Source organism: Leptidea sinapis, chromosome 37 (assembly GCF_905404315.1).
Source record: "Leptidea sinapis chromosome 37, ilLepSina1.1, whole genome shotgun sequence".
NCBI classification, from domain to species: domain Eukaryota; kingdom Metazoa; phylum Arthropoda; class Insecta; order Lepidoptera; family Pieridae; genus Leptidea; species Leptidea sinapis.
This window is the reverse complement of record NC_066301.1, coordinates 2,111,514-2,134,599: the sequence shown is the minus strand read 5'-3', so window position 1 is coordinate 2,134,599 and position 23,086 is coordinate 2,111,514. Positions and strand designations below refer to the sequence as shown.

Here is a 23,086-nt window from a genome sequence, read left to right as displayed (position 1 = left end):
CTTTGGGTATATTTAGTCAAACCCATTATTTTGTTTCAAGGATTCACAGAACTAAAAATTCGTATCAGTAGTACATAAATAGTATCACATATTCCTGATCGCTATTTTTTTTTAATTTATCATAATAATATCATCTTAAATTATAAGTTAGTAATGAGATATTTTTTGATCAGTAAAATCAATCCAATTATCGTCTATTCATTTGGGTTAAAAAAAATTAAAGTTGCTATAACTTTTACCAGTTACCATCACATCGGAAAAGCAGAGGTTTAGTGAGATGTAATGAAAAGAAATTCACAGCCACTCTTTAAAATCATCATTTATTAGCATCAATTATTACAATACCTGCGAGGTGATGAAATAAATACATTCCATTTTTTCGGCTTAAGAGTAGTTAAACCATAAAACAAATAAAAAGAGTGATGAGTACAGAATATGCTTTTTAATTAATGATATGATTTTAATAATTATGACAGTATTGATTAGATATAAAGAAGTTATGAAAAATATTAGCATGAAAAAATCTTTGATAAGGTCAGGTGGGGTAAAGGTAACTACGGGGAAAGGGGAACTATGGGAAAAGGGAAAAAGAATCTTGTATACCAATGGAGAAATGCGTAAGCCTTGAAAAGTGATGATGATGCCTTTACAGATTGTTGAATTATTTGATTTCGACATATTGTAACGACTCCTTATATTCTTACAAAAAATTGCAAAATATAATTTAGTGTAACAGCAATCAGCAAAACGTAATATAAAGTTTGGTGTTATTTATGGCACTCCTTAACAAAATCAGAACTAATTACTTACTCAGTTTAATTTAGAAATTGAATTCACCAAACGGTTAGGTTCTTTGTAAAACAATCAAACAATTCCATCCAAATTTAATTTGCGGTAAAATGCTGAAGTTGGACACGACACCTGTGACTAACTTGGAAATTATTAAATCTTTCTAAATTAAAGTTTGCGGTTCTGCTATTAATTTATTCTATATTAATGAGATTCCATTTGTTTGATAACCGCTTACCTACTTTAACAATCTCAATTTTGAACAATTCTTTATTTTTAGCTCTCAGAGAAATTACAATTTTAAGGTAATATCAACGTAAGCTCCGCGTAAAGGATCTTTACTAAAATATTATATTACATACATACCAGGTCCTGCTACCGCCGCCGTTTAGTCTCGTGTCATGGAGATTTAGCTGTCCTACGAAGCTTCTCTCTGTCAAGTGAAAGCTGATAACTTCCTAGTATAGAAGGATAAATAGACGATAATAACTGCCGTAGGAGAGAAGCTCATAGTTAAGTTAATATTAGATGTTAGAGTCCCGTATTTTCTGTATTTAATTACCACTGTATAAAGGTTCTCTGAATTGCTTTGATCCTACCCATATTTAACTTCGTATTTATGCCACAACCACACGAGCTTAACTTTTCATTTGGTACTATCGTGTAACAGAATGAACGCTTTCTAAAATTTTATATATGACTAATTAAGGAAAAATATAAAATAACGTTTACAAATATCAATAAATAATTTTATGATATGCAAACATTTTTCCATTTTTATGAAGCGCTTTAACATTATCACACTTAAAAAGACTATTTATACAACATAAGAAGTATAATGATAATTGATAAATGTTGTCAACATTAAAGATATTATGATCTCGTATATGTCGCAGGCTTATATTAAGGATTGATCTCCGCTGCGCTCCAACTAGAGACGTACTACCTAAAAACAAAAGCTTTCTTATTACGGTGACTGCATGTGTGCGTGGCAACTTGACACTTAATGGCATCTTTCAAATTTTTTACATACGGTTCGTGTTATTCTACATTGAAATTAATTAAATATAAAATACTTACTAATAATATGTGAACACAGTGTCTTCCATATTATTTATTCCGTATTATTTTTACAAAGTTTAACTACGCAACCCAGCATTTTAGTTTCAATTACTCGTAAAGTTTAAAAGAACTTGTGGCCCGTCAACGTCACCCATTGTTCGAGACTGATTCAAGTACGCCCGCTTGGGCGTAGTATTAGTTTCCACACTTTGCGACTGCGGTATCTAGTTGGAGCACAACGGAAATTAATCCTTAATCTAAGGACGCAGGTCTATTGTCAAAGCCGTGATATTATAATTTCACAAGTGATATTATAATTATTAAACGGTAGATTGTCAATCGACTTCATTACTTACAATTTAACCTGGTTTTAGTGACATTGTAATGTCACGGGTACACTGTAGTGAGAGTAAGGCAATGCAAATATTTTGAAAATTTTACTGGTCGTTAGTTTATCAGACCGTCTGTGATTGGTCTGTTTCTTGTATTTATTGTCATTATTTCTTAGTTATGCATTAGCGTAATCAACTAATTGTTTTCTAAGCGAATCGGCCTTTCTACACTAGTAGGTCCCAAAAATACGAGCCGAGCGTAGCGTGCCGCGGAAGCGGCCGGCGAGTGCTAGAACGAGATCGGCTATTGTTCACTATTATTTCAACAAGAATTTCAGATGGAAAACTGAATACACGCTCCAATGTTTACCATTCTTGTTTTTCAAATTGCGTATGAAAAAAAAATTACCTACTAGAATGCTGGACGTCTCACACTGCTAGCTTCATTTATAATATACCTAGATTTATTATAATATCACTCACTACCCGTTACTTTACAATGTCAAACTCAAATTTGAATTTGAATTATAAAGAGTAAAAAAACGTATTAGAAAACCGAAAATACATTGGTGGCGGGGGATAATTAAAGTTAAAGCGGGGGATTTCGTGGCGGGACGCATTTATCTTAAGTTATAGTGAAAATAAAATAAATCTGATTAAAAAATCACACATAAAAATCAACAAAATTAAATTTTAAATAAAATTATCTATTACGATGTAAGTTTTTTGTGTGAGATGTCGCACCAGAATGGCAGCACCCCATCTCCTCCCATGGGTGTCGTAAGAGGCGACTAAGGGATTCAAAGAATGGAGGATGGGCAGCAGCATCCTTCCGAGCGTGGCGATTACGGCAAACAAATAAAACACCCCAAAAATGAAAAAATGGCGATCTTTGTCCAGCAGTGGACATCTTCCGGCTAAAATGATTGATTATGATTCTGATCTATAAGTATGCATGATATAAAGAAAATGTAATTGCAGGTTTATCGATGTCAAGATCATTCAGCCAGTTTGAAAATGCAGGATTCGCTTATTTTTAAAATTCAATATAAAACGACTACGCTTGCTATCAGTAAGTTTCAGTTTGTCAGCGATTCTGTAAGCAAATGCAGCAGAACTAAGCTTAGAACAAAGCAGGTGGTCCCAATAGGAAATAAATTATTTAAACGACATTATTGATGTCTATTTTCTCAAATTATAGAATTTGACTGTGTGTCACTGTAACTTCGAGTTGATCTTTCTTTTTTTCTATTTTATTTAAATTAATGGCCTATATCTGCCATGAAGCAGTAATGTGTAAGCATTACTGTGTTCATTTGGTGAACACAGTAATATATAATACAACTAGGCAAATGAGACTTGACATCTCATGTCTCAAGGTGACGAGCGCATTTGTGGTGCCGCTCAGAATTGTTGGGTATTTCAAGAATCTTGAGCAGCACTGTAATGGGCAGGGCGTGTCAGTTACCATCAGCTGAACATCCTGCTCATCTCGACCCTTATTTTCATAAAAAATAACGAAGGGGAATTAGATATCCAATGTAGCGCGCGCATCGTATGTCTCCACATTGTACTGCCAATTGCCAATGTAGCACTGGTTTTCAGTAGCCCCAACATTATAGACTTTTACATTTTTAAATTATAGTTATGAATATAACTGAATAAATATAAATTAAAATTAGTAAATAAAGTACGAATGGCAATATAAATCGATTAAATTGCTTTATTTAAAATCGTAAAAATATATGATAAGATCTAAATTTACAATGGAAAAATAAAATAGTATTTACAATAAGAATTACTCAAGTAGTAGATTGTAATTCGACACTATTAATGGATTATAATCTAGCGATTTTTAAATATTATTAATTGACTTGAGCGCATGTTCCAAACGCCTTCTCACGCATGCGCACAAAAGGCAAACATGGCGGCGAATTGGCGACCGCATTTCGTTTCCAGCTGAAATCTTCTTTATCAGTTTCAATTAATAATAATTCTTACATTAAGGAAATATTAAATACTTAAACATATAACTAATTCCAAGTAATTGTGTGTACCAGTACTTGTAAACGATTGATAAATTTACGCAGTTGACAAAACAATACATTTGTGCGTTTCGGTATTTTGTAAATATTATATGGAATTGACAACATATGCTAAGGGAATTAAGATGATTTGAAAATGAATAAATAAGCCAGAGGAAAACAATAGTTCAAAGCAAAAAGGTAAGTCGAGTTATTTTTATCGTTTAATTTTATGTCAGTTAAATAATCAAGCACCGTATAGATAACATCGCTACATCGCAAGTTATTGAATATATTCGGGCACCAAATATATTATGCTAACTATAGCTTTTGTGTCTATTAAAGAATATAAAATAACAACTTACATCATAGAACATTGTTATTGATATATAACTTTACTAATATTGAATTAGCTTAGTAACAAATATAGTTTTTTGTCGTAATGTTAATGGGTGATAAATTCGTACATTACGGAGCTAACAACTATTTAAACAGTCGTTTTCAAGAACGTATTATATTTAAGAACCATAACATAATAACCATAATGTAGTATGTAGTATACCTTTGTGCTCGTAATGGTAATTTTCATTATTATAACACTAGAAATAAGGGGTTTTTTGTAACTAATTCTAGTAGGTTTCATAAGATACATAATAGCTTTAAGGGTAAATGTATACACTTTTATAGTAAAGTCCCAGCCACTGTTCAGGCATTCTCTATAAATAAATTTAAATGTTTTATTAAAAAATGGCTCTGTCGTAAATCCTACTACTCCACAGCTGAATATTTAAGTGATCGGACAGCCTGGGAGTAGATTATGATTATTTTATAGCAATAGCAATGGCAGTGCAATATGCTGGGTGAGTTTCTTGCGCCGCTTCTTCTCTCTCAGAGTGCCATTTGTTTCCGAAGCGGTAGTAGTATCTAGTATATTAGAAATTGCATCAAAAAGAATTCTGAAGGAATTAATTTTGAGAAATTAAATGCCTTTATGACGAGTCATATAGCCCAATGGTAAGTGACTCTACCTAAAGATCTTGAGGTCCCGGGTTCGAATCCGTCGTGTGTATTTTAGAGAGTGTCAATATTGTTGTATTATGTGAATTATTATTTTAAATTATGAGGTTTTAAATATAATATTATTTTATTCCATATGATAGCATAGTTTTCACTGCATTAAATACAAAATAAATTGCGTAATTTTTACACAGTATTTTCACCAACTTCAAAGTATAGAAGAGGTTATCAAGAAGTGTAATTTTTTAAAATAAAAAATCACTATTAGGGCTAAAGAAATTATGAATAGCAAGTTTCGGAATATATTGTGTTTATATACGTCTTTGTATGTATTCCTATTACTAATATTCTGAGAGTTTTTGTATATTTTTTTACAGCCCGATCAACTTCCATGCATTCAGATTAGAAAAAGGAAATATACCTATACCTAATAATGTATACGTTGTGAAAGGTTTGCATTGTAATTTTATTACAAAAAGGGTCGAGACGAGCAGGACGTTCAGCTGATGGTAATTGATACGCCTCCCCATTACAATGCAGTGCCGCTCAGGATTCTTAAAAAACCCAAAAATTCTGAGCGGCACTACAATTACTGCACTCTTCTCATTTACCCAGTCATTTCAGCTACGCCAGCTGCTAGCCACGGCACTCTTCAGACCGGAAAACAATAACACACACTCACGCCTTGTTCCCGTCGGGGTAGGCAAAGACAATAGAATGCCACTTGCTTCTATCCTTACAAACTTCACGCGGTTTTCATACATGGTCGCCGGTTCCGGGGGCTTCGAACCTTTCCTTTCCTCAAACCGTCCCCAATTTGGTCGACGTGTGTTCTACGAGGTCTCCCGCGACCGACTTGCCCACACACACTTGCCTTATATATTTGATAAGTATTTTTTTCTTCACTCCCTTGTCCCTTTCTTCTTTCTTTCGAAATTCTATCAATCAGTCCTACCACACACATACTACGCAGTGATCGCATTTCAACTGCGTTAATTCTAATTTTATGCTTCTTCTGCCATACCCAACTCTCACTTTCGTACATTAACGAGGCGACAAACACTCCATTATGGACCGCCATTCGCTTAACAATAATGCTTACATGTTATTGCTTCGCGGCAGAAAAGGGCACGTTGTGATACCCATAATCTAGCCGGCATCCTGTGCAAAGGAGCCTCCCACTGACTACCGTTATAAACCTTACTGTTTATACTTATTTGACGCTTTTCCGTACTTTATTTTAATATTGGAAACATAACTACACATTACAAATACTTTTGAGTGACCATAAATAAAAAATATATTAAGCAACTCCTTCTTAGTAAAAGTAGCTTATAAATTTAGTTTAGCTATATGTAAAATTAGTCCTAAATACGAGTATTTTTAAGTATCTATTCGTTGGTGATGTAAATTCAACATTCCCTTAAGTAGCTTTCAACATGATCGTAGTCTTTATAACACTTGGCCTCATTATTTCTAGAGAGTACGTGTTATTGTCAGGCAACTTGAGACAATCCTTCTTCAGATATTTTCTTATAATTAACAGGTCCAATTTCCTCAAAGTTTATGAAATTTTTTGTATTATTGAGTTAGGTTAACCTTTAAATTCAATGAACCCACATAATATGGGTATCAAATAAAATGAAGGGCGGAATCAAGCTTTTAAAGAAATATTTAATATTTTGAACGCTTTTAACTTTGAACATGATTTACTAGTGGGAGGCTCCTTTGCTCAGGATGCCGGCTAGATTATGGGTACCACATCGGCGCGTATTTCTGCCGTGAAGCAGCAATTTGGAAACATTACTGTGTTTTGGTCTGAAAAAGTGTGAAATTACTGGGCAAATGAGACTTAACATCTTATGTCTCAAGGTGACGAGCGCAATTGTAGTGTCGCTCAGAATTTTTGGGTTTTTCAAGAATCCTGAGCGGCACTACATTGTAATGGGCAGGCGTATCAATTACCATCAGCTGAATGTCCTGCTCGTCTCGTCCCTTATTTAAAACAAAAATAAACTAGTTAAAACATTGACAAATCAATCTTGGTCACGTATCATTTTTAGGGGCTTTTTACGCTAGTACATTCTAGGTATATGGTTCAGACCTTTCAAATCGCGTTTGGCTATTAATCAATTAAAATATACACAAATAAAATTTATGTATTAATCCTAGAAGTGAGTGTTATCACTTTAAAAACATAACAAATTGTTTAGATTTACAAGAGCGACATCTCAAGTCAATTTCCTAATATTCAAATACTGGGGTTGAGCAGGTTATCAACTGTAAAGTAGATCCTGTATATGAAGCCACAACCTGAGATTTGAACAAATCATACCAGATTTTATGACGATACGTGACTCGAACGGTAAACTCAGTTGGCAGAGCACACGCACGGAACGCGAGGGGTCGTGGGTTCGAGTCCCGAATCGTTCATAAAATTTTGCTTTCAAATTTTATTTGTGTATTAATCCTAGAAGAGAGAGTTATCACTTTAAAAACATAACAAATTGTTCAATAAAAATATAAATAGTAATGGATAAACGAATACCAATATCATGCTCTGCATCATCCAAAACTAGTGACTCCTATACTCAAGATATTGTTTCTAGTTCTAGAGTCATGATTGATGATTTGTGATGTTTATTAATACAATAATACCCCTTCGAGTTTCCACCAATTATCTAAGACTGCTTTGTAAGATAGTTACGTTTTACAGCTGCCCGTAGTTCACTTGAATGAGTATTACAAGGAAGCAATAAACGTTGAGGAGACGGTCGTAACTCAATCACGAGGGTCTTCATTGCTCGTAAAATTACTCGTGTTACTTCTGAGATTTGCAGTTATCGGGTGTAAATGTTTGCATTTGCTTAACTGTTGGCTACTTTGAAGGTATCACATAATTTCTAAATTCAATTCAAATCATGAAAGCTTATCGACCCCAGAACTATTTCAAATTCATATTATATTTACAAAAAAAATTACGATCTTTACTAGAATTATATTTTAAGCTAGCTGAAACTCCCGAATTCGTCCGCGTACGCACAGGATGGAGCATGTAGTAGCGGCATTTTAATATTTTTTTAAATAAAAGAACACTTATGACTTGTATTCTGTATTATCGTACTACATTATTTTATTGTATCATCAATAGTTGTCGTAGCGTAAGCGATGTAATATACAGGATGTCCCAAAGTTATGGGACATGAAGGGAAAGTACCTTAAATATCGAAGATAGGCTATTTTATTTAAAGAAGACTTTATGTTATTTTTAAAAGTTAGTACTTCTGCATTCAAAGATTTTCTAAAGATTACTTGCCTCGTCTGGGAATCGAACCGACTGAAATGTAAAAATAAACACCCCTACTTTTATGATGGCAATTGAAAGAATGGCCAAAAACTAATAAATTTTCTTAAGTAACATAGAATTTTAAAAGAAACTAACAACCTAAAATGAATGTTTTCCTACTTGGATTGGTACGAATGGACCGATTAGATGGCCGGCCATATCCCCGGACCTTACACAATTAGATTTCTTCTTTTGTGGATACGTGAAAGATATGCTATACAAAATGCGATACGAGAACGTGGGCGAGTTACAAACAGAATTATGCCATATCATATCGAGTATTCACCATAAAATGATAAGAAAATCACAGGCAGCGGACTCATTAAAAGATTGGCTATTTGCGTAAGACAAGAGATATCACATTTTCAGCATTTAATTAATTAATTTACAAATAATACCCACTTCTTCTTCACTTCTTTCTTTTAAAATACTATGTTACTTAAGAAGAGTTATTAGTTTTTGGCCATTCTTTCGATTGGCATCATTAAACTAGGGTTTTTTTTTACATTTCAATCGGTTCAATTGCCAGACGAGGCAAGTAATTTTTAGAAAATCTTTGAATGCAGAAGTACTAACTTTTAAAAATAACATAAAGTCTTCTTTCAGTAAAATAGCCTATCTTCGATATTTAAGGTACTTTCCCTTCATGTCCCATAACTTTGGGACATTATGTATATTTTAAGGTATTTTTTTACACTTTGGGTTACATAATTGGAGTTCTAGTAAAGATCGTTATTTTTTTTATAAATATAATATAGCCTATGTCACCCGGAGAATAGTGTAGTGTAGCTTACCAACAGTGAAATAATTTTCCAAATCGGTTCAGTACTTTCGGAGCCTTCAATGCAACCATCAAACAATCAAATCTTTCATGTTTATAATATTAGTATACATAAATAGGAGGACAAATGAGCATCCTGGTCAGTTGACGGTAACTGACTCCTTTACTACATTATATTATAATAAAAAAATATATAACTATAGCATTACTTTATTTAAATGAATTAAAACCAAGTTGGGGAATTTCAAAATCACAAACTTATGAATGAAAAAGCATTTGAAGCATCCTTCCTTACACGTGAATGAATTCAAGCTCTAAAGATTGATCCATCCAATATAATACGATTTATTTATACAGCTTATTCTTTATTACTTTTATGAAATATTTGATATAATTTTAGCACTATTCATATATTGGATGCAGCACCTTACAAACTAATTTATTATGTATATTACAGCCATTGAAAATACTGTAGTGATAGAAAAGGGTTGCCGATGAGTTTCCTATGTTCTTCTAATGAGCTCAACTTTTTCCGAACACAATATGGTAGATTCCGTAATTGAAAATAAATGTTTATAGTGACGATTCAAAAGCGATTGGTTTGGGCCTAATTAAATAGATTTTATTTGACTTTGACTTTGAAAATAAGAACGACAAAGTATTTAGTAGAGTCAAAGTTAAATATTGGTTATACAACTAGGTATATAAACACAGTTTTGAATCGTATATTACTTTTATAACAACACTACCGTTTCGTAAAGCTTATATTGAGACTCATCGACAAGAAACTGACGAATTAATACTAAGTAAAAATATTTCAACCTAAATCTATATATAGGAGAATGTATGTTTGTATGTTCCCTAATAACTCTTAAACTATTCGACCGATCTCAATGAAATCTTTTGTAGTAGATTCGTTGAAGCTCAAGGAAGGTTTACACATATAATTTATATGGCGAAACAACGTTTTCCAGGTCAGCTAGTTATCTATATTATAAGGGATTTTTTTTTAAATAGTTATTTTGGTTACGGTTCGAATCATCTGTGTAATTATTATATTATATGTGGTATTAATAGATTATTAAAAGAGGTTATATAATTCAATACGCAAGGATTATCGAGGGTACTGCTGGATCGTAGAACCCCAATTACGTTCCATCATTGTGAATTATAGTAAAATTATGGTCTCATTTTGTTTGTATAATATTGTTTCATATTGAGGGAATATAATAATATACTGCCACATCGGAATCGCATTGTTTTAAAATAATCTAAGTTATCCCTATTGTGGTGGTTTTCTTAAGGTCCATCATTCAACATAAATCAAAAAATAAAAATTAAAATTAAGAAAAAACAACCGACTTCAAACACACTTTTTCAAAACAATAGACATAACATGCACTAAAAAGTATAAATATAGAATAATTAATTACATTGTATAAAATACGCAATTATTTTTATGCATTTTAGTGCATATTATATTTTGAAATTGTGTTTTCGAAGTAGGTTGTGTTTTTGGTAAATTTTTTTTATTTTTTAATTTTTAGTGAATTTGAAGTACACTAACTAACAATTTGTCTAAATATGTGTAGATATACTTATTTTTTCAATGCAGCAATCAACGTAAGCGCTTTGCAATTTGATTACAGGCGGTAAGAAATTCTGCCACAGATCGTACCCTTATTGTAAGTCGTTAAGGTGTCCCATTGATTATCATATTCGACTACGAGAATTACTTGACCATAACTATGTTATGGTCGATGACTTAAATATTCGGATACCATAAAAAAGATTCAGCCCAGTATCGTTACTTTGCTCCTAAGAATTGAAGAGTTCGGTTACTTTGTCATGGATTCCGTAAACAGAACCTACCCAAACCATCCATAACCAAACTATCTTTGAAGTTTATCCTTTCCAATAAAAAAAGAATCATCGAAATTGGTTGGCGTGATATTGAGTTATTCGTAAATATATCATCCACAAATTTAAGACTTTTATGGTTTTCTCATGGATGCCATTGTCAGATCTGGACCAAATTACAATTGGACCACAAGGGATGCACCACCAGCTTTCAAATAAAAAGAACTATCAAAATCGGTTCACCCAGTCGAAAGTTTTGAGGTAACAAACATAAAAAAACTACCAACGAATTGAGAACCTGCTCCTTTTTTGAAGACGGTTTAAAAGTTCCATACACTAAGATTCGGTCATAAAGTCAGTGAAAATCATATTAAAAGTCTAAGTTGAAACTAAAATAATGTAATAAAAAAATGATTGATATTTTCAATATGACGAATGATCTGGGCCTTTTTCTGTCGTCACGCAGGTGTGGGCGAGCATTTTGTGTATCGGTTGGATTTGATGACGATCAAGCAGGTATTCAAAATTTGTTATGTTATTAAAAGAGCTTATTTTTCTCATGTTTACATAACTTTAAAAGACTTAATCTGCGCTTATTTAAATTATAACCCAGTAATTGATCAAATAGAAACAGAATTCTGTAAATCGGAATTCCTTTATTTGAATTCCTTTATACGCTGTCTGTCAATGGGACGACATATAGCTTACCAGCGATATAAAGTTTGTATGATATTTGCAATTCACACGTCCCAATATAAGGCGATAAGAATGACTTATCGGGTATATTGGGACACCTTCCAATTATTGACAGCTAATTACTGACAGAAAAAGGAAGTAATTTATCTCCATCTGTAGATAGTATATTTTGAACGGCCGTTAGTCGATTCGAGTTGACTTTACATGAACAAATAATGGCAATTTTGACAGGTCAGTGTCAAAATTAGCGTTTAAAAGGCATAAAATGCATTTATTTTCTGAAAAATTATTCCTTTAGAATTCTTTTTGATGTCATTTCTTATAACTACTAGATACTACTACCGCTTCGGAAACAAATGGCGTTCTGAGTGAGAAGAAGCGGCGCAAGAAACTCTCCCAGCATTCTTTTTTTTGCGCTCTTTTCAATAAAAATATAAAATATTGTACAGTCATTTCTATCGCTATAAAATAATCACAATCTAGTCCCAGGCTGTCCGATCATTTAGATATTCAGCAGTGGAGTATTAGGTTTAAAGTTATCATCTCAAAAAAAGTGTAAGCAAGTATTATCTAAACGGCGACCAAAGTTGAGCATCGCCGCGGGCGTGACTAATGACCAAATACATTAAGCTTTATAAATTCACCTGACACAAATCCTTTTTGTAATTTACCTTTGGATTAAAAAGGACGACAAATCTTTAAGCGTTCCGCTCTCAACCCAAAGCGACGATACTGAAAACCAATTTCGAATGTCATGATAAAGATTTTGCATAAATCAGCGATATAATCCAATATTACTGCGTTTTAGCGCGCTCTGTTACTCCTAATGTTCGCAGAGCAATCTCTATTCCAATTTAAATGACTTATTATATTACCTTGGGTTCGTTTGATCGGATTCAAAGCGAGAAACTTGAGCATGAATCACGTAATTGATTATAAGATATTAGCTTCTCGAACGTACCCTGTATTATAACTTCATAAACCGCCACATAAAATATTCAACCAAATCAACCACAGCTTACTTTCATATATTGACACCCAATGGTAGAGTGCGTATATATTTTTTGCCATATTATACTGAGCTTGATGGTCGGAGACACTCTTACAACAGAAGAAGAAACAAGCGCTCTTGTGCTTTTTAGGTGTTCGCGGTTTTCGTCTTGTAAAAGTCCCTCAATTATTAAAAAAATAAATAAATATATTTATAGGTTTTTAACTCGTTATTTATATCTACCACTTAATTATACCAGTGGGAGGCTCCTTTGCACAGGATGCCGGCTAGATTATGGGTAAGCAGTAATGTATAAGCGTTACTGTGTTTTGAACTGAAGGGCGCCATAGCTAGTGAATCTACTGGGCAAATGAGACATAACATCCTACGTCTCAAGGTGACGAGCGCAATTCTAGTGCCGCTCAGAATTATTGGGTTTTTCAAGAATCCTGAGCGGCAGTGCGTATCAATCACCATTAGCTGAACGTCCTGCTCGTCCCGTCCCTTATTTTAATTTAAAAAAAAAGATCCATGGTTACAGCTCTGAAGTGTTTTAATATATGTAAACGTTTTAATAAAGTTGTTGGAGAGGTTCTTGCGCTGCTCCTTCTCTCTCAGAGCGCCATTTGTTTCCGAAGCGGTAGTAGTATCTAGTAGTTATTAGAAATGACATCAAAAAGAATTCTAAAGGAATCAATTTTGAGAAAATAAATGCCTTTTATGCCTTTATGCCTTTTGTTCAAATCATTACCAGTGAATTAATCCATGATAAAATGAATAAGTACGAGATTATAACTATAAAAAATGCATCTTCTGGCCTATATTAAGACCAAACTATTAGTGGAAAGAGAAAACCGTGACAAAATGCTTGTTATATCAGAAAAGAAAAGTGTAGTTCTAATAATAAGTAAGAAATACCATGTAGACAAGATTCCGAAGCGAATGCTTACAAGTATAACAAGCTTACGAACTAATAATGAAACTCGACGGCACCAACTTGCCAACACTTAGCCGTTTTTAGCCATTAGACAGCGCCTTCCGAAACTAATCGGCAACTTTGTGCTCAACAGATTCTAGAAACTTTGTCAACTATATTACCAACTCGGTTATGTAGCGATGCTTGTTTCATATTACTCCGTTGTATAACAATCCGCGAGATGAAACTTCTCGTATTAATGTTTGCAGTTTAGCAGGTAAGTCGTCATAATGCAAGCAGTCTTTTATTGGAGATTTTTAAAGTGTCTGTCACGACGCCATATTAGTTTTGGTCATTATGACGTCAGAAATATGGGGTCTGTCCATTCTCAACATGCGAGGATCATTACAAATAAAGCATTTTATTCGGATTAATCATTATCAATCCCTTAATTAACATTTATTTTAATGATTGAGAAGACATCAACTCTAATTTTAGCTTCGATACAACAATAATTGCAAGTGAAAGTGATTCGATAGGGCTGTGAGTTTAGCGTGAATTAGTTGTGTACACGTCGATATGTCTGTTTTTGTTATGGTAGCTTTTTAGGATTACGTCCCACTATTGCAGCTAATTTAAGACGTTATTGATGTCAAAAAAGGTATACTGGTGCGCGAGGGTTAAAAAACTGATCATTTCGAAAGTAAGTCAAACCTGCAAACAATCCACAAACCTGTCTAGGGCAATTAATTCATATTGAATTAGAATAATGAAAATAAACGAGTAAGGTTGTTGGTCTTACACAACATTCACCACCCTGCTTTTATTTTATTAGTAATGCATAATATATTATGTAGATGAACATTACCTTTTGTTATATGGTAGAGTTCTCGTGACAGGCATCGCTTAATGCTACTGCTTTTGGCAGTGACGTGGTGCGGGTCATTCCCTTCCCTAAAATATAATCGAGGGAGGCGATGGCTGGTCCAGGCGTCATGCTCGTGAACGGGCGCTTCTTGTGGTGGCTGGATGATCCTCGCACCGGGAAGTCTGCTTCATGTTTTTTATTTCTCTTATTTTCTTAATAATTTTCTTTTAAATTAATGTAATTATATATTTTTTTATATATAAAAGCTAATAAAATCCTCGCTTAATGCCTTTGTTTTATTAACGGTATGTGTAGATTGATGCATCTACTGTATTGTGCAATATGTATGTACTCAATAACTATAACTATGTTTTTACTTATAATTTACATGTTTTTTAGTTACTCGTGTAAGGCATTTAGTAATTGACTAGCCTTTGCATTTATTGTAAATTTAATTAAAAATAGGAACTTGTAGTACCATTCTGTTTTGAAAACACCAACCTTAGAGTTTCTTGCTCGTTCGTCTCTAAGGAAATCTGCCTTCCGAATGAGCTGTATCAAAAAAATATATATTTTAAGTGTAATACAATTTACATATGAAATAACATATTTTTGATTTGATTTCGATTTACATTTACCATTATTACATTACCCACAATAATATTAAAGGTCATTAGTCTTATTACACTGTTATATTACCTCTTTATTAGTTAATATATATTTTTTAAATATTTCGGTTAAAGTCTTTGTTGTAAAGTTTAAAGAACGAACAAGTCCGCCTATATTACGAATACTTCTTTCCAATGGTATAAAATGTTCAATTTCATAATATTATGTATCAATAACCAGCTTCAACCCGCAATTTTATTCGCATTTATTTTGTACCGCATGAATATGTACTGTATAATGTAATAATGTACCTTATCTGTACTGGTAGAAGTTTTTGTCATTTAATATGTGATTTTATTTTAAGAAGATAATAAACCCTTATTGGCATTAATAATATTAGTTTTGCTCCAACTTACGTGAATGTTATGATGAGTGTATTATATTGCTGTAGTCATTGAAACCACAGAATCTCATTATTGTTTTTGGCAGGAGCTTACCAACGTCGATAAAAATATATGTTATCATAATATGTAATAATGTCGAAAAACCGCATGTCAGTTAAACACTGAATTTATAAGGCATAAAAGGCATTTATTTTCTCAAAATTTCTTCCTTTAGAATTCTTTTTGATGTCATTTCTAATATACTAGATACTACTACTGCTTCAGAAACAAATGGCGCTCCAGTATTCTTTTTTTGCGCTCTTTTTAATAAAAATAATATACAATATTGTACTGTCATTGCTATTGCGATAAAATAATCATAATCTAGTCCCAGGCTGTCCGATCACTTAGATATTCAGCCGTGGAGTAATAGGAATCTTGGATTTGAAAAATGATCACAAAATCGTTCTCAGCACCCTCGAAAAACTCGGATACGATACCCATAATGTAGTTATCATACTTTTGAGCGGCGGTCGCTCTTGGATTTGAAAAATGATCACAAAATCGTTCTCAGCACCCTCGAGAACCTCGGATACGATACCCATAATGAAGTTATCATACTTTTGAGCGACGGCCATCTTGGATTTCAAAAATGATCACAAAATCGTTCTCTGCACCCTCGAGAACCTCTGATACGATACCCATAATGTAGTTATCATAATTTTGAGCGGCGGCCGCTCTTGGATTTGAAAAATGATCACAAAATCGTTCTCAGCACCCTCGAGAACCTCGGATACGATACCCATAATGAAGTTATCATACTTTTGAGCGACGGCCATCTTGGATTTCAAAAATGATCACAAAATCGTTCTCTGCACCCTCGAGAACCTCTGATACGATACCCATAATGTAGTAATCATAATAAATAAAACATTTAAATTTATTTATAGATAATGCCTTTATTATAAAAGTGTATACATTCACCCTTAAAGCTATTTTGTATCTCATATAAAAAGAATTATTATTATTTTTACTTTATAGTAGTTGTAATATTTCTGTCGCGCTGGCCAAAATCAGTGCAGTAAAAGTCACCTGTAGGTCCAACTAAAAATCATGGGTAAAAAAATTTAAGGGTTCTCGATTATTTCTTCCTCCAATAAAGTGGAAACTGAATGAGAAGGAACTATTATGTGTCGGACTCCTCGATATGGTCGGACTTTTTTAATTCTTTCGCCATTTTCAGATTATTTTCTATTGGGCTTTTAAGTCGTTTTAAGCACTGTTACTGAAGTGCTTTAACTTAAAAACAATGAACATATGGACATGAGAGTGGGTCAGGGAGTGGAAATAATACTCCGCTTATAGGAACGAGTCTTATTTGCGTTCACTTCTTCTGAACTTGCACTTCGCCGGTCTGCCGCTGTTCCTCTTGTGGGCGGCAGTACCTTCGCGTCTCACCGCACCGAACATTAAGTCTCTTTTATCTTCTTCTTCTTGGAACACTTCCACTTTTCACTACTTCTTCTTTTCTTCTTCTTCTTTACACACTTTCGAGTCAGAACTAGAACTGCCGTAGGCCACGCTTAGTACGGCTTAAATACCCCCGGATCTGTTCTATTTTCAAAATGATTACGAATAACTCAATATCGCGCCAACCGATTTCGATGATTCTTTTTTTTATTGGAAAGAATATACTTCAAAGATAGTTAGTTTGGTTAGGTTCAAATTACGGAATCCATGACATAGTAACGGAACTCTTCAATTCTAAGGAGCATATTAACGATACTCGGCCGAATCTTTTTTATGGTATCCGGATGTTTAAGTCATCTACCATAACATAGTTATCGTCAAGTAATTGTCGTAGTCGAATATAATGATCAATGGGACTGTGGATCTGTGGCAGAATTTCTAACTGTCTGTAATCAAATTGCAAAGCGCTTACGTTCATGGCTGCATTGAAAATTTTTGTAAATTTACACATATTTTGTCAAATTGTTAGTTAGTGTACTTCAAATTACTAAAAATCAAAAAATAAAAAAAAAAATAACAAAAGGCAACCGACTTCAAAAACACTATTTCAAAACAATAGATATAATATGCACTAAAAGTATAAAAATAATTACGTATTTCTATACAATCTAGTTATTAATCTAATTCTAGTTACGATTATTGTAATTTTTGTAGTCATTGTTATAAGGTGAGATGTGCTTGAGTTGTGAGGAGGCGAGAGTGGGTCGCGGCGGAATTACACCGATTCCAAAAATGACAATAATTGTAATAGAATTAGATTAATTAATTAGATTGTATAAAAATACGTAATTATTTTTACACTTTTTCGTGCATTAAATCTTTTGTTTTGAAATAGTGTTATTGAAGTCGGTTGTTTATTTGTAGAAAAAAAAATTTTGTTCTAGAGATAAAACACAAGGAGAAAACAGTCATGAAAGTTTGTATGGAAATATTGCTACTAATGGTAATTCCCCATATCACGACGTAGATCGACTACCTGTTGCGTCACATCAAAATACTCTTCATTAAACAATTGTTTCTGATTTCCATCACCACTGAGTTTAAATATACAAATTTAATTTATTCCTAAAGCCGTAACTGAAGATGAGAGTAAACATTAATATACCATTATGATGTCGAACCATTGTTTGTGGTAATACGCTTTGGACTAAGAACGTTGGAGGTGTAAATTCAAGAGGCACTGTTAGACTAAATTATAATAAATATTAGTTTTAAATTACATTTCTTTACCATCCACGAATTTTCACTTTGAAAATATAGAAAACATTTGTATATCCGCGTACAATTCAAATTGCAGGAAGTGTCATCCGTGTTATAAATGTAACACGATCCTCACAAATTTACGTAATCCGGCTCCCTTCTACGACGGAAGGAAATAATAATACAGATGTAATGCTCTTCGGAGCAATCTTGCTGAAGTTGCATGCTCCTGCAAATACAAGTTACTGCGAATTAAGATTTATCACGTGCACTTAATAAACGTTTATAACTTAGTGCTAAGATTAAATTTCATATTATGAGAGAATCTACAGCTTAGTCTTAATAACTTGGTTACTTGTGATTGTGTCTGTGGCGTTAATTCAATTATTATATTCTGTTACCTTAGTAACTTCTTTGATTAACGCGAGTGTTACACATAAAATACGTTTTTATTATAATTATTTTATAAGTATAACATTTCGTGACCTTTGCAGAGCACATTTTCAGGGGGACTAAATATATATAAATAAAATAATAATAAAAGTGTAAAGTTTAATCAAAAATCTAATGATAAATATAGTCACAATTACACGCATTTTAATCCTTTAAAAAGTATTTATTTAAACATGTGACCTTGTTTGAAAATAAGCTGGGTTCTAATAGTAAACCTGAAAGAACTTGCGTTTTGTGGCTATGTTGTACTTTTCAATTTACTTACCTCTAAAACTTTATTCTTTAAAGTTGAAAAGTATTTTAACTCGTAATTTATTTTGGCATTCATTTCTGAAAATTACAAATTAATAGGCATAGTTGCATATGACCGAATAATTAGAGTGACAGTAGCAGGTACTTTTGAAATATTTTATAAAAATTCGATTGAAATTTGGTGGACGAAATGAATTCTGTTTTCGATGTATTTAAAAAAATATTATATAATGATACTTTTTTGTTTCAGAATATAATAATAATAATACTTAAAATGGAGTCGAACAAGAAAAAGAAACCAATTAATGGCACCTACAAAAAAAGTAGTAAGTCAGTTGAACACAGCGACGAATATATTAGTTGTTGTTTTTGTTTTAAAACTAATAGAAGTAAAAGGAAGAGCTTGATAGCCGGATGTATCACGAATCTTGGAATATTATTGATTTTACTTATCTATACATTAATGGGAGCATTCATTTTTCTGGCTATAGAAGGAAGTGCAGCCAAAATTCATCAAAAAACTCTAGCTACCACTTCCTATCAAACCGGTGATAGTAAGAAACCTGTACATGCATCAAAATCAAATAATAGCATTGCACAATCTAGTGCTGAGCTTAGATCACAAACAGTGGAGAGCATTTGGGAGATTACAGTTTCGCTAAATATTTTATACAAAGAGAACTGGACTAGACTTGCAGCTCAGGAAATAGCGAGGTTTCAGGATAAGTTAGTTTCTAGAGTTACTGCTGATGTTTCTGAACAATACGAAGGAGTCAGAGCCTTGGAGTCTACACCACCTCATATCACTGATGACTATGAGTGGAATTTCGCTAAGGCCTTTCTATATTCGTTAACGGTTCTGACTACTATAGGTAAATCTCATATTACTAGATAATTATAACTTATTATAAACCTGGATATTATCATATTACAAATTATCTTTGTTTGTTTTAGGATACGGAAGCATCGCCCCAAAAACAGCTTTAGGTAAAGTTGTGACAATTGGCTATGCAGTGATAGGCATACCCTTAACACTACTGTATTTATCTGTGGTTGGAGCTTTACTATCAAGACTCATAAGGAGTATTTTCAGCAGAACACTTTGTTGTTGTCTGTGCGTTAAATGCGGTTATTGTTACCTAGATGAAGACATTTCAAATACTAAGCCTTCCAAGGATAAAGTAAAAAGACAAACAGATGACTATAGATCTCAAACATTGCATTTACAAGAACCATATTATGTTCGCTCTCCATCTGGTACAATTATTTCGGCATCCCAAGCAAACAGCCTTAGCACGAATTCAATAAAAGATAAAACTGTGGGATTAAATTTCCTTAGAGATTGCGACTCTTTGAGTTGTACGGACACAGATTCAAAAGTTTCGTTTCACGGGCTTTCCATTCTTGCTCCGATTTCTTTGTGCCTTGCGGCTATTTTTGCTTATATCTTTTTCGGTGCTCTTGTTTTATATAAATTAGAGGGTTGGAGCATTGTTGATGGTATTTATTTCTGTTTTATGAGTTTAAGTACTATTGGGTTCGGCCATTTAGCACCTGGTGCTAGTCAGAGGAATGGTACTTCATCGGAAACAATATGGTTTTGTTCAATTTACATTATAACAGGTCTAGCTCTAACGGCTATGTGTTTTAATGTTTTACATGATGAAATAGTCCATAGACTGAAACATCACGATAAGATGATGAATGGTAATAGCAAAAAGATCATAACAGCAGAGTTTATACAAAGGTCTTGACGTGACCCGAGCAGAAATGCGACCCAAGAATCCCTGATAACTTCAGGTGGAGAGGCTTTGCCCGAAGTTTTGCATCACGTTCCTAGTTCCATGTATGAGGGTGCTGCATTACGTAGATCAGTTTATACAGTTAAAGAAGAGCAGGAACCTGAAAGGATCTCGTTGTAGAATATATTTGTTGTTAGTTGAATGTAATATAAAGTCAATCTAGGCAGGATTTTTGTACGAATCTGTTCCGTAAAACTAGTTTTTAATTATAGATTGCATTCATAATATAATCATAACAATAAAATGACTGATTGAATCTAAATTACTTGTTGTGCCAAATTTCAAAGAAAAATAGTAAAGAGTATTTCTTATCTATTGCCCAAGTAGTGTGCAAATAATTGAGAGTTTTCATTTTTTCGTAGTAAAATGTAAACATGGAGATTTATTTTCAAGCTCGAGTTCGTATAAATTTCCAATTTTTATTTAAAAACAAATTTAAACTCTAGTGCTTATAGTAAATTGTAATTTTGGGGAAAAATTTCGTTACATGCTAATTAAAAATAAGCTTTCCCTGTGAATTATTTGCACAATATGTTATTTCAACATGAGGGTAAAGGATAAAAGAAATAGAAAATATTATAGACGTAGTCAAAGAAAGCATGTCTCATATCATATTATTTTGGTATCATTTTGGTATCATATATTATATGAAAGAAAATATAATATTCATTTGTACAGATATACGAGAATAAGGGTACTTATTTAGACATTGACCTTACCTTAACTGTAGTTAATAACATTATTGTTTTCGTTTATTAGGCACTGCTGAGCTTATATTGCGTAGCACAATATGAAGAAATATGGATATAAGGATTCTGTTGATTCAGTTATCAATATTGACGGATATATAAATCATGCAATATGATTGCTTTTGATTTGAATAGAATAAGACAATTCAATAATTTTAGCAAATTAGTCACATCAATCAAATTTTGTATTAAATAAGTCATTGCATTTTCATCAAAGGCCGTTGATATTTGTGATTTATTTTAAAGACAACATTTACCTACTGTATCGATGGCCAATTTAAGAAAATAGTATCTTTAAGGGACAATTAGGAGGTTTTTAAGACTATTATTATATTTACATGTGCGCGGTCGAAAATAAGAGTATAAAAACATACATTGTGTATGTATTACAATTTATTTATATATAAGAAAAACTATCACATTTGTTATATCAAATTATTATTAAATGATCGTATTTTAATTGTAAAGTATTCGGGTTTATTTGTATGGCTTTGTAGTTGTGTTGGGCGTGTGTATATTAGTAATGGATTTCTTGACAATATGTTATAATATTTAATGAAGTTTATAATCAACTTCCTGGAAATTTACTTGCGTATTTAAATATCATTTTTATTTTAAGTTTTATTTTGTATTTGCTTAGCCCCACCCCATAGCGCTCACTTCGGAACTGTTATGAAATCGATAGCCTCATCTCTTCTGTACCCTTGAAAACTCCTTAAAAACTTGTGTTGAAAATTTATGATCGGTTGTGTAAGGCGTTATATATTATTTTATAAAATATTTTTACCAAAATTGCTTATCAAATATCACAGGAATTTGTTACTGAGATAACCTAAAGATTCCTTAGAATTTTTATCAAAAGTTCAGCCGCTTTAGAAATACACATAGTACATACACAAACACGCAATATTTATATAATATACAAAGTTATAGCAGCTTACATATGTTAGACTACTATAGGTTGATGACGATTTCAATTAGTTTGGAAGAATTAATTAATTTGAGTGTGGTGTGATGAATTTTTGGATTTATGATGTCGATTAGTTAAGTAAATAATATGATGGACAATGTAACTGTAGGTTGCAATGTGTACATTGAAATATATAATAAAAATATAAATTTTAACCTGATTTCGATGTTTTTTTACACCCTACATACAATAAGTTACATTTTAAAGAAGAAGAAGTAAGACAGACAAACGAGTGTACGGGTCACCTGGTGTTAATTGATCACCGCCGCCCACATTCACTTGCCACACCAGAGGAATCACAAGAGCGTTGCCGGCCTTTAAGGAAGGTGTACGCGCTTTTTTTGAAGGTACCCATGTCGTATCGTCCCGGAAACACCGCACAAGGAAGCTCATTCCACAGCGTTGTAGTACGCGGAAGAAAACTCCTTGAAAACCGCACTGTGGAGGACCGCCACA

General features: G+C 33.0%; 1 protein-coding gene across 1 annotated transcript; it reads left to right on the top strand.

Annotated features, from left to right (window-relative positions):
- The first annotated feature begins 4,118 nt into the window (after positions 1–4,118).
- On the top strand, positions 4,119–22,790 carry LOC126975682 (potassium channel subfamily K member 18-like). Its single transcript, XM_050823681.1, has 3 exons — positions 4,119–4,408; positions 19,360–19,981; positions 20,064–22,790. Exons 2-3 carry the CDS (start codon positions 19,384–19,386, stop codon positions 20,861–20,863), a joined length of 1,398 nt encoding a protein of 465 aa, XP_050679638.1. The 5' UTR covers positions 4,119–4,408; positions 19,360–19,383; the 3' UTR covers positions 20,864–22,790.
- Positions 22,791–23,086: the final 296 nt, after the last annotated feature.

What these genes read in the sequence shown, in the direction of transcription:
- LOC126975682 (XM_050823681.1), top strand. Translation starts at nt 19,384, where the DNA reads ATGGAGTCGAACAAGAAAAAGAAACCAATTAATGGCACCTACAAAAAA. An exon ending in AACGGTTCTGACTACTATAG is followed by an intron (nt 19,982 to 20,063) that starts GTAAATCTCATA and finishes TGTTTGTTTTAG; the next exon opens with GATACGGAAGCATCGCCCCA.